Below are 13,234 nucleotides of genomic sequence, written 5' to 3'. Positions count from 1 at the left end.
TATAACTGGATCACTAATAACTAGTTGTGCAACGTCCAGTGACCATGTTTCATTTTCCTCTGCGGACGTATTCAGACAAAGGCTCCATTCTTTATGGAGAATGAAGGCGTCTGTGAAAGTTGCCTTGTCACCGTTGCCAAAAAATGTCAAGCCTGCCTGTTTTATAATATAACTCCACACTGCCACTAAACGCGGCCTGGCTTTTATTCTGCGAATTTTATTTCGTCTTTGAATTTCCATTTCCGCCGATGGAGAGCTTGTGGTGTTTACACCAGGCCGGCTTCGGCTGCCCCTCAGCGTGGCTGCTGTTTGTCTTGGGTTTGAAGATCACATTGCCTCCCAGGAGAACAATATCTCAGCCCGAACCAGGAGAGTGTGTGCTCACTTTCCAGCCCGATACCCAGCGCAGCCAAACCAAGCCAAAGGGTGGGCGTCTTTTCAGTTTTACTTCATCGCATGAGAAGGCAGGAAGTTTTCATCTGTGCACGTTTCACACTACTGAACAGTACTGGAAAAAAAAAAAAAAAAAACATATTAGCATTTCTACGTGTGTTTTAAGAAACTACAACACAGAAGGTCTATTGATTAATTGGATTACTGCTATTTCAGTGCACCGTAACAAAGTTTCACAGAACACGTAAGGAGCTCCTTAACAGTTACACTTAGAAGATGTGTTACAGTAGCTGCAGACGGACAATGTCGTTTCAGTCTAAGCAGGTACAAAGTGCATTCACATGAATGAGGGGGTGGCCATTCATTAAAGTATTGGTGTGAATAGTGAATTATCTAACAGTAAATCCTTGTTTACTGAGGATGAGTACATTTAATATTATTTCAAACTAAATCGTGAAATCACACTCAAATGCTAATTCTCTGACAATGCTGCCAACCCAAACAGAATTAACCAGAATAACTCTGGCAGCAGTAATAAATAAAATCAAGACAGCATAACCATGTAGCCTCATTCGTTCACATGTCATTTGTTTTTTAAAAACCAGCTTTGCCGCAGACAACTACATAATATACAGGCACAACAAAGCTGACATTCATAAGTGCTTCTTGGGTTGGGCTAAAGGCTGGCATGCAGGAACAGACTGACAAATAGCCTCCATCTGAGCAACTCGAGGCTGACATGGTGCAAGGCCAAGTGCACCTCAACATGGCCAGAGAGAGAGAGAACACATTAAGCTGTCACCCTGGTTACATTACATCAGATGATGTATTTGACACATAAGATGCGAATTACATACAGTGCATACATACACACACACACATGCACACATAAATACATACAGGCTAAAATTATTTGCTTTATCACATATCACTAGATTATTACAAAGTAGCTTGTATCACAACACAGACTAATGACTTGCTGGTGTACAAAATTTTTAATTACACAAAGTCTAAGAGTATATTGATTTCAAACTTATCGTGTTTGAGAAGATCAGCAGAGTGTTCAGACTCTGCTGTTTCTCTCTGTTAGCTGGGCATGGGCGTAGGGAAAGGTACTCTGTGCCCTGTGCTTTTCCCAAGGTTAATCTTTAGCCTTGACCAGTGACAGAGAGCGCGATTCCGACCAGCACAGAAGCATGGATCCTTTCCATTCATGTTGTAAGAACCGAGGACAGCCGGAGGATGGTCCAGCTGGGGGCCCTTTGTGTTCCTTGACCTCGGGTTATGAAATGTGGGGTTGGTTTCTCCGCTATCTCTGCTGTTGGCAAAGACAGCTGGCACGGGCTGCCTTCAGTGGGGCAATGTTTCGAGTGGTGGGGTGAGTCTGGGCTGGCACGTTGGCAGATACACTGTGGCCGGGAGAAACCCACTTGACTGCTGGATGACTGGCTAAAAGGGTACATCGGGATTCACTCACTTGCATGAATAATTTTACAGAAACAGTTTAATTATGGAACCTTGAAGTTTATTTTCTCAAGGTTTTCTTGAAATAAAACGAATAAGAGTTTGTAAAAGTGGAGAGTGTTTTGTTTCCAGGCACACAACCCAGCAATGGGCATTACAAGGTGAATGTATAAAAATGCTGGGTGCAGTGATTGTGGGGGCTTCACACTCTGGTAGAGATACCCTCTGTGACTTGTAAGCCCAGGGACCAAAAGTACTAATCACTTAATGAGCAGAGTTGCCAACGTGTTTTATATATTGAACGTATTAAAAGCAAATAGATGATCTGCTATTTGTGTAGGTCGAGACTGTAAATAGTTGTAAAATGTAATAAAAATTTACGAGACAATGGAGAAACTATCTCGATCCGGGGCAGCGTATTTGTGTGAGTGTTAACCTGGTTAAGAGAACAGCGCCACAAAGCGTTAACACCATTACAGCGGAATTATAGGCCCTCCGCTGCCATCTATCGGCATTACACAATTCCCAAAAAAATCTTCCGAGCCACGTTGCTACGGTAACAGAACACAAACACACCTCTTAAAGAGTTCCAGAGGGGTCGGAAAGAATCCTATCAAGATGCAGGCGTGCCACATCGATTAGGCTCCCGAACACAGAGAAATAGCCCACTCATGATATCTGCTTTATTACTGTAGCCTAAAGTAAGTAAGGTAAGACCATTCTGAAACTCCTGTTGCAACTAAGCAGTTGGTAATTGTCAAATTTGAGCACGGTCATAGTCTGATAACTCCACTTAGATGAATTCAAGAAAACTAACAAATACAATTACAGAGACCATTTGCGAGAAAGAACTTCATTTAAACATCTATTCAATTACCTATTATGGGAGACTGCACTTCAGTGAGTTAGACCGCAACCTACCTTGAGCACGGAGAGCAAGTGACATGACATTAGCGACCCAACTCCGCAGATTGACTTTTTCCTCGTTTTCCAATATAGACCTATGGTTGCTACGTAATTAGCCTGCTAAACCTCAAAACGACATGCATTGATAACATACTGAAAGACAGGATAGTATGTCCTACGCAGATATGGCGCTCGGCACCTGATGTTATACACTTGAATATGGAAATGTAGGACCTAGCTGTAGTACACACCTGACCCAGTCTTTGCTTATCTCAGCTCACAAGATGTTATCGCCGGTATCTTCAGACGCCCTAGTGAAGGAGCCCGCATCACACAGTAAGTGGGAGCACGGCGTTTAACGGCCCGAGAAAGCGGCGCTTTGAGTGACCCATGCGTTCCTGCATAGGAAAATAAATAATAAGCCATTCCTATCACTGCATGCATAACAATCATTCTTGTTATAAGTGTGCTATTGTGGCCGCCCAGGAGAGAAAGCAAGCACGTTTGTGTTGTTTAAATAGCAATTGTACATATAACAGCGTCTGTGGCAGTCATCCTGTAGTGTTAAAGTCATCATTGTTTGAAATTCATTTTGTTTTTGGTGCTGTATTCATTGTTCTGCCAAAAAACTTTCTACAGAGAAAAAGACAACTAAAGCTGGTCCACTGGTTGCTGCCAAGTCTAGGCACCTCAAGTCCACAGTCTCAGGTAAAATGATTGATTTTCTTGAATTTAGCCAGGGTTTTTACTCTGTGAGCTAGCCTTTGTTGCTGCTACACTTACCATTTAAGGTAGGTACCATTCATCGTATTGGTGATTTGTTGTAACTGTTTTAATTTTGCTGTGAGATTAAGGGATTTTGAATTTATGTCTCAATCAGGAGAAATATGCCAACTGAACGGATGAAGTGAAAGTAGCCCTAAATTGGAGAAAATTCGAATTGTCTGATATTCTCTAATGCTTGAGAACTTAAAACCGAGTAATGAGGCATAGTTTGGACAAAGCAGAACTCATATTAGTAACGTGTTATTTTTAAATACTCATCATTTGTGCTGTACAATGTTAAAGAGAGCCAAACTGATAAAATCTTAAAAATACATTTAAAAACTTTTTTGGCAATAGAAACACATATTCTTTATCCAGATTTATCCAGATAAATATATGATATCTGTTGCTCAAAAACATTCCAGAGAAAAAGTATTATTTAAGACATCACTCAGTTTTATCTGACATGAATACAATACTTTAATAATACTGCCATTTGCTGAAGTTGCCTTTTGGCTAAATAATGTTGAAGAAAATTATTTGGTTTCCAGGATTACCCTGAGTTCTCCTAAAGCTTAAAAAGCTTTTAGGCAGAGCATCTACAGAATCTGATTGTTCTTAGAGTCAAACACTCGTAATTTGATTGCTACCTTCATTATTCATATGATTAATAGATATATGCCTAGGGTAAGGGGAAGCAATTGGTAAAAAAAAAAAAAAAAAAAATCAATCAGCACGCTGGTTTTCTGGGATTAGAACTGCAAACTGCCGCTTTTAATTGATTTAGTTGCGAAAGGGAGAGGTGAGTCAGATAGTCGACCTGCAGGTTGTGGATAGGCTGTGCTGTGTCCCGGATGCTGTTCTGTGCAGTGCTGGACTCTGTGTTTCTGTGTGGACAGAGATGGAGGGCGACACAGAGCACTGTGAGAGGAACCCGTTCACGATGCCGGCCGACAGCAACATCTTCCTGCTCAGGAAAGCGGAACAAGAGCGCAAGAAAATGGTGGGTCTGAATCATCCGCCGTCTGCTCTTTAGAGTCACTTACAAACAGTAACAAGCATAAAGTGTCTTAAAATGAGTTTGTAAATGTGAGTCAGTTCTGTTTGCACCTATATAGACATGTGTTGTCCCTGTGCATGTTTTTAGTATTCATCATCGGTATACACTCATACACTAGTACACTCATTCTTCTTTTCCTTTACTTGACTGTCAGGAGCATGAGAGTGGTATGAAAACACAAGAGTGCATATCAATGATCTGATATAGACGGAGACAAGTAATGGGCTAACTACTGAGCCTAGAGGTCCACCTTATATGAGAGGCTGGGGAGTAGGGCTGGACCTGGTAGGAGTGGACTGTCAGGTATTGTTGGAGGAGAACCACCTCTGGTTGTTGCCTGAAGTGCACAGCATACAAGCGCCTCAAACTTCAGCCTCCTCCGAACACTGCATGTTGTATCCGTGGGTTACGGCGTATGTTTCACGCTGGAAATTTCACTGACAGGAGCACCAGACGAAGCTGAAGATGAAGGTCCATGAGAAGGGCCTCCACGCGGCGCGGACGAAAGCCAATCAGGCGGAGCTGCGGAGGGAGCTTCGGATGGAGGAGGAGGAGGGTCTCCAAGGAGACGGGGAAGAAAAGCTTTTGGAGCTCAGGGACCACCCTGCCTGGAAGATTGCTATGATCAAAGGTATGCGTGCAGCAGAAGCAGCAGCCTGCAGCTGGCCTGCTTTGACATTGAGTGTACATAATGTGCATTCTAAACACAGTTGCAGATCGCTGTGGGCACTAATCTTACAGAAGGACGGGCAGTTCTATATCTGAGGGCCAGAGTCCTGCACAGTATGGGGGTCTCAAACAGAGTTTACCTGGAAGCCAGTGGGAATTTCATTCACCTTACAGTTCTTGGTCTACTATGACCGTGATTCATGCTACTCTAACTTGAGTTCTTGAGTCAAGATTTTAAGCAAGTCATTTTTTTATTCTTACACAGTATGAGTTTCACAGTATCTGAAATTAATGAACAATAGTGTATAATAATCTCAAAATAAAATACTTGCTTAAATACATTATTAAAAAATAACATCTTTCTGAATATTATGTGATAACTAAACAGCCCTGTGCTAAAATAGCTTGGATGGTAAGTTTCTCTGTTGGTATTTGTGTAACTGTGTTGCTCAGTATTGTAACATACACTTGGTACTGTGTTAATATGTAGATTAAATCAAGTTTCAGAGGCTGAACATGGCAGCTGTTTGGATGAGAATTGGATATTGCTCTGAAAACCAATCAAGCAAACCTTGTATCACTGTTCTCCACAATGATATGGTGCTAGGGGCCTCAGATGGGACCCTGGCTTGTGTTGTAGATACCTCTCTTAGTTCATCTAAGGTGTACACCTTCTACATATTTTGTGGTGATTTCACTGTTGAATTAGCTGTTGAGGTCGCTATGAAGTCAACCAAAAACCAAAGGGTTAGCATCCTTGGAAGACTGTACCTCCCATATCCCTCATCTTACCCAACAGACCAAAACATCCCTTCCAAAATGCATAATTACTTATGCTGTTTTACATCATGCAAAGGCTGTCTCGTTACCGCTGTTTCTCCTCAGATCGCAATATTGACAAGGAGAGCATCAATGAATTCATCAGGAAGAAACGGGAGATGTTTCTCCTGGAGGTAAGGAAGATTATACTTTCTCAAGGTCACGTTTTACTGTTATGATTCAAAGCTCAAGGCCACAGAAGAGCATGTTTTACACTGTGCCCGCTTTACACTGCAGTCCACCAGCTATTGACATCCTGTTAAATGGAGCCAATCAAAAGGCGTGCCGAGTCACATAATGTACCATTATATTTGGACAAAAAACGTTCCTGCTATAAACAGCTAAATATAGCTGCGGTTGATATATGTGCAGCAGTGGATGTGAGAAAAATAATTTATTTGGAAAAAGTTGTTCACCTCCTCAGGTTCCTTGGATTTAATTTAACGCTGTTTTTACAGTCTGAAAATGGAACAGTACAGATTGTACCATCCACACAGTGCAGGGCCTGTTGAAACAATGCGTGCCACCCACTCTACTTCAAGGCTTTCTGTACTTCTGCTGAAGAAACGGCTGCAAAACCCAGCACTAGGTCAATCACTTACCTATTACAGCTCCGCTGGCAAACAGGGTATGACAGAGACTAAAATGGCATTTTCTCCAGATGTCCACGTCTTCCTCCCAAGGCCCTGCTCAGAAATAGTGTGTGGGAGAGTACACTTACTTTCCAGACATAGCCGTGAGGTTTTGTTCAATCTGCTGTTTACCTCCATGTATCGGCACCTTTAAGGGGTAGTTAAGGAAGAGGAATGGCTGATATACCTGTATGTTGCTGTGGTATTTTCCTGTTTATCTTGTCTGAAAAAACGAGGACCCGTTGAACTCGGCACCCCATTCTCCTCTACAAAACCCTGTCCCCAAAACCTTGAGCCCCTGCCTCTACTAACACCGCCCGTCTTGTGATGGCGTTTCAGTACGCTCTGACCGTAAAGCGCGAAGAGATGCAGCACCTGGAGGAAGTGGCCGCCACAGAGGAGAGGAAGCTGATACGGGCCGAGAAGTTCCTGGAGAAGGACTCCATCATGTTTGACGAGTTCCTCAAGGAGAACGACAAGAACTCAGTGGAGGCCATAAGAATGTAAGAAGCTTTAGTTTACGGCTGTGCTTCCATGCCCTAAAATATAATATTCAGCAGCTAAAAAAAGGGATTCCTCTGTGCTGTATCACCACCTCCTGCTGTTTCACTATTAGTAGAGCGAAAGTGAATCTGAATTCGTGCTATGCCTGATGATGTCCTCTTTCTGTTACACGGCAGTGCAGAACAGGAGGCCAAAGTCAAGCTGGAGAAAGTGGCCGAGATCAAGAGGATTACAGCCAAAATGGTGGCCATTAAAAGGTAGTCGGTGCAGATGAGTTTATTTATTTTTTTTCCCTGTCCCGGTCAATTCAGCGTTATGTTCTGACTGCGCGGGTGTTACCTGCAGTGACATCTCCAAATACGAGGACATCCTGACGGAGTACAGCATGTACAAGGACTTCCTGCTGAAGCTGTCCCCCCAGGAGTGGCAGAACGAGCAGGCTCGAAAGAGGAAGATGCGGGGGGCCAATCCTGCCAGAGACAAGGACCATGATAAGGACAAGGACAAGAAGACAGGGCAGCAAGATAAACGTATGTGTGACAGGCATTCACATCACAATCATTTCCAAAAGCAGGGCACATTTCATTACCTTTAATATTTATTTAATTGCTAACTGAGCTGATCTGCCATTCCCAGTCTGGATGGAGTTATGGATGCTAGGCTGCTAGGATCATTGGCTTGCTGCCTTCTTTTGGTATTAAAGTTACTTTGTGTGTTAGTCAGATATTCAAACTGGAAACATTGTAGTTAGGTGGAAATAATGCCAGCTAATTAGATAGCTGTCACCATATGGAATAGTTCAGATGAATGGGTAACTTCGATATGAAATGTTTACTTTTATCATTGGCTGAGCATCGCATTTTCACACCTGGTGGGTTCTGCTATAGCCGGAATCATCTTAAAGCAAATCTCCATTCCTTTATACCCTCTCTTAAAAGCTGTTCATGGTCGTTTGATTTCCGTATGATACATGTGTTGCTCGTGCTTGAATGGATACACTTCTGTTCTCTTGTGCTGGAAGTCGCTCTGGATGAGAACATCTGCTAAATGAACGTAATGTAGTAGCAATGTAGCATAGTGGTTAAGGAGCAGGACTCGTAACCGAAAGGTTGCTGGTTCAGTTCCCCTCTGGGGCACTGCTGTGTGTACCCTTGGGCAAAGTACTTAACCCACAATTGCCTCAGCTGTATAAATGGATAGCATTGTAAAAAAAAAAAAACTGTAACTGATGTAAGTCGCTCTGGACAACAGCGTCTGCTAAATGCCAATAATGTAATGTAATGTAGTGCATGACTGCAACTTGCCCCCTGGCTCACCTGCTCTCTCACCAATAGGAGCAGAGTCCCGGTCCTCCACTGTAAGGAGGGAGCTTCCTCCCCTGCGGGACCCAAGAATGCCATCCCGGCAGAGCCCCAAGCCAGCCCGCCAAAGCCAGAAACCGTGAGTGGAGCTTCAGTGCCACTGTTCATCACTTCAGCAAAGAGCCAAACTCCCTCTCTTCATACTGTTCGTATTATTTCGTACAATGACTCCCCTTACACGTATTGTTGAAATTGATTGGATTTGATTGCCTGCATATTTTTGTGTGCCAAAGACACAGACATGGCCTCCAGTAGTATTTTTTGACAAATAGGCCACACGTAGATTCAAATGAAGGCTGGAATTTTATCTCTATTATCTTTTAATGCCACTCTCACCTGTATTTCAGGACTGCAGAATCTAGAACTGAGGATCCCAGCTTGTCTGATTATGAGGTCAGTTTTCATCTTTATTTGGCTGCCTGTGGCAAAATACTGTGAGCCTCAATTCCATGCACAATGTGTCTGGTTATGCATGCAGCCTCCAGGTATTATGTGTCCAGGGTCTATCCTCTGTGTGTGTGTGTGTGTGTGTGTGTATATGTTTGTATGTACTTTGGCGCCCCCTGCAGGAGGAGCCTGAGCTGTACTTCACAGACCCCCAGCAGCTGCTGGACCTGCTGACTGAGCTGGAGGAGCAGAATCTTTCCCTGATCCAGAACTCCCGCGAGACCGAGGAAGCACTGGAGGAGTTACGCCAGGTCATGGAAAAGACCCGCCAGAAAATGTGAGCGCACACAGACCAGGACAGCGACGAGGTGCCAAGGCCTCCTCCTGTCCAAATCACTCCAAATCAAATGTGGCTGGCAGAATGATGGGTGTTATTAGTTGATATGACACGCTATGCATAAAAATTTAATAATCAAGACACTACGTTTGTGAAATGCACAGCAATGGAATGAAATCCATCAAGTTTGCGCTACTGAATTACCACTCAAAGGTTATGCTCAGACTGCAGCTAAAAGTGGCCCGGTTCTCATTTCTCCCTAACATGTGACCCAGTTCAGATGTTTGAACAGTGTGAAGAGCAAAAAACACAAAGTCACAGTTTTTGTTCTGATTCTGAGTTCTGATTTTGGCCACATGAATATGTGGTAATATATTGGATATGTAGCCATGCTGCTATACCCTTGGGCAAGGTACCCAACCCAGAACAGCCTCAATAAATATCCAGCTGTACAAATGGATAACGTGTATAAACCAGTCACTCTGGATAAGCCCGTCTGCCGAATGACAGTACTGTATTGTGACCCGCCATGCCCTGGCGCTGCCCTCGCTGTGTCTCCAGGGAGCGGGAGACGGAGCAGCTGATGCGGCAGATTGACCTGATGACCCAGAGCATCCAGCAGGAGGAGGACAGGGCGGCCGAGCTGGAGATCAAGGCCCGCCTCTTCTCCTACGGGAAGTACAAAGAGGACGACCAGGTAGGGGAGCACTGACCCACAGAGAGGAGCCAATAGCATCTTCAGGAAAACTACTGTTGGCTTGGGGTTGGATCTTTGGGGCCTCAGAAAAGAGGAAGGCGCTGACCCACTGAATGATCTGTATTCCTCACCTAGAGTGGGAGTAATAATCTTCCGCCAACAGCAGCGAGAATACGGTTGGTTGAGGGATAACTGGACCTTGAGACAGTCACACTCTGGCTATAGTCAGGATTTACAATGCTACTGTGGTTTTTGAAGAATGCGGTATTTGACAAGGGTTGTTTTTCCACGTTTTGCTTCATGAAACTTACCTGCCCTGTGAGTCTGAATTATGGCAATCGTACGGATCGGGGCGGGCCGGGATCTGTGAGGTTCTGCTCTCTGCGGCTCCTCCACAGGACAGCATGCTGGAGTCACTGGGGCAGAAGGTGGAGGAGGTGTTCCGCAGCTGCGTCGGCGACAGCGAGGGGACCCTCAGCACCCTGCAGATGCTGACCGCCATCGAGGGGAAGCTGGGAGAGCTGCTGGAGAACGTGGAGACCATCCCGCGGGACCGCGTGCTGATGGCCGAGCGGGCCAAGGAGAGGGAGAGGAGGCTCAGGTTCATTCCATGATCTGTTCATTCACCGGTGCCTGTGATACATTACATTACGGTCATTTAGCAGATACTCTTAGGTTACGATTTTATCCATTTATACAGCTGGATAGTTACTGAGTTACAGCGACCTTTTAGTTGCAAGCCCTGCTCCTTACCGCTGTGGTACACCACAGTCCTGCAATAAGCTGGCTTTGCTGTGTTAGTAGACTTAGCTCAATCAGATATAACACTGACACACTCCATTGATCTGAAGCAGTTTGGACTTTCTTTTTCTACGGTAAGTATCAACAAAAGACACCGGACAGACGGTTTTAACCACACAGCATGTTAAGAGTCTAGAGGCACAAGCAAAACACCAAGCTTGACACAGCAAGGCAACTCAATCAGTTTCACAGAGCAGGGATTTCAGATGGAAGTGTAGGTGCTACAACCAAAAAATGCACCATGACAAGTGAGAAGCTATGAAACCATCAAAATTTACATTGCATATAGCATTACACAAATGCCAAAGATTCCAACAGAGGCCACTTTGGCATGAGAAATATTGTAAATATGTGGTTAATGATCTGATCGTCATACATACCTGTTTGGAGGTGATCTCATCTTTATGGTTATCTGTGTGGTTATATATACCTGTGTGGTTAGGTTAGTGCTCTATATACATATCTGTATGGTTACGTTAGCGCTCTTTATACATACCTGTGAAGATAGTGATATTTACCCATACCTGTGTGTTTAGGTTGGTGCTCTTTATATGCATCTGTGTGGTAAAGGTGTTGCTCTTTATCCGTACCTGTGTGGTAAGGTTAGTCCTCTTTATAAGTACCTGTGTGGTAAGGTTAGTGCTCTTTATACGTACCTGTGTGGTAAGGTTAGTGCTCTTTATACGTACCTGTGTGGTAAGGTTAGTGCTCTTTGTCCGTACCTGTGGGGTAAGGTTGGTGCTCTTTGTCCGTACCTGTGGGGTAAGGTTGGTGCTCTTTATATGTACCTGTGTGGTAAGCGATAGTGCTCTGTGTACGCACCTGTGTGGTGAAGGTGGTGCTCTCTATACGCACCTGTGTGTTTAGGTGCTGTGTGTGTGCTGTGAGCTCCATGCTGACCCCGTGACGCTTTGCTGCGTTGCGTTTCCAGGCTGCGGGAGGAGAAGATTCAGCAGCAGAAGCAGCACCAGGAGGAGAGGTTGCGGAAGGCCCTGGAGAGAGCGCAGGCCGACATCACCAAAACGGTGAGCGAGCGCGTGCGGAGAGAGAGAGCGCGCGGGGGGAGAGAGCGCGCGGAGAGAGAGCGCGCGCGCGGAGAGAGAGCGCGCGCGGAGAGAGAGCGCGCGGAGAGAGAGAGCGCGGAGAGAGAGCGCGGAGAGAGAGCGCGTGCGGAGAGAGAGAGCGCGGAGAGAGAGAGCGTGCGGAGAGAGAATGCGCGCGGAGAGAGAGCGCGCGCGGAGAGATAATAACAGTACAACATTACACCAAACTTTCATCAGCCTGGGTGGAAAAGTCCTTCTGCTGATATGTTGCTCAAAGTTTGACAAGGTTCTGACATTAGCACCAAATACTGTATGTTCTAATAGCAGGTGGGATCAGGGCTACTGATACAATTATAACTGAACATGTGGATAAAACATGATTTATGCATTGGTTTCTTATAATATCAGGGGCCAGATTTAAACACATGATGCTTTAGAGGAGAATGACAGTCTAAACTGCAGTTTAAATGCTGTTGTGAATCTAGCCTTACCAGACTTTAAGCAACTTGCAGAAACTGACTGTTAACACAAAAGGTATTGTTTATTTAAAGTTGAAAGACAAGTAATGGCCTGTGTTTCAGACCGGGAGGAAGCTGATGTTTCGTTCCCGACCCCCAGAGCGCAAAGTCAAGCAGAGCCTGGACCAAGACAATACCGACAAGGAGAAAGAGGAGCATCTCTATTTCTTTACATAGCAGTCATGTGATGCATATCTGTGTTAGAAACGTTTTTTTTCCCCATTCTGGAACACTAAAAGCAACATAAGTATGACCAGTTAATTCTTGTCACTCTAAAAATAAAAAGGAATAAAGAATAAAAAATGAAATTGTTAACCGGCTTTCAAAATGCAGGCAGGAAGTTGTATGAGGGAGTAAGTAGGTTTTTCTCTGGAGCGGTCTCATTTAACACACTACAGTAACCAATCATGACAAAAACAAACAGGATGCATGCTAGAACAATCCACTAAGACAACATCCTATTTGTCAAATTACAGCCAGCTATATCCTAATATGATCTAATTTTAAATTTGAAGAAAAAAAAAAAAACTAGTCAGCAAGAGTAACACTTTCACATTTTCATATAGCCAATTGTTTCACCTGGATTATCTTTCTCCTTTTCAAAAGCAAAGAAAATCTAACATTTGTACTAGACCATCGATAGAAAACCACCAAATTCTATTGTTCATTGGTTCAAATGTGTCAAATTAGAAACAGAAAATTTAAGTGTTTGTACATATATTATGAGCATGCAGAACTTACCAGAACCTGAATGATCACTGTCCCAGTTTGAACCGTCTGCAGCCAATCAGAACAGACCTTCATCACAACTGTCACCTTGTGCTTCATCAACAGGACTTTATTCAGCTTCTCATTTTGCTTTCCCATTTTGTAAACCA

The 13,234-nt window shown here is 44.1% G+C and overlaps 1 protein-coding gene across 1 annotated transcript; it reads left to right on the top strand.

Moving 5' to 3' along the window:
• Positions 1 to 2,447: 2,447 nt before the first annotated feature.
• Positions 2,448 to 12,533, top strand: cfap100 (cilia and flagella associated protein 100). The gene is made up of 16 exons (XM_036532338.1): positions 2,448 to 2,567; positions 3,040 to 3,099; positions 3,403 to 3,471; positions 4,428 to 4,531; positions 5,033 to 5,219; positions 6,143 to 6,210; positions 7,048 to 7,211; positions 7,389 to 7,469; positions 7,558 to 7,742; positions 8,547 to 8,652; positions 8,921 to 8,966; positions 9,143 to 9,297; positions 9,859 to 9,994; positions 10,393 to 10,595; positions 11,727 to 11,820; positions 12,420 to 12,533. The coding sequence occupies exons 2-16, from the start codon at positions 3,048 to 3,050 to the stop codon at positions 12,531 to 12,533; spliced, it is 1,764 nt and encodes a 587-aa protein (XP_036388231.1). The 5' UTR covers positions 2,448 to 2,567; positions 3,040 to 3,047.
• The last annotated feature ends 701 nt before the right edge of the window (positions 12,534 to 13,234 follow it).

The sequence above is a fragment of the Megalops cyprinoides genome, chromosome 6 (genome assembly GCF_013368585.1).
Source record: "Megalops cyprinoides isolate fMegCyp1 chromosome 6, fMegCyp1.pri, whole genome shotgun sequence".
In the NCBI taxonomy this organism is placed as follows: domain Eukaryota; kingdom Metazoa; phylum Chordata; class Actinopteri; order Elopiformes; family Megalopidae; genus Megalops; species Megalops cyprinoides.
This window is presented reverse-complemented; position numbering and strand designations above follow the sequence as displayed.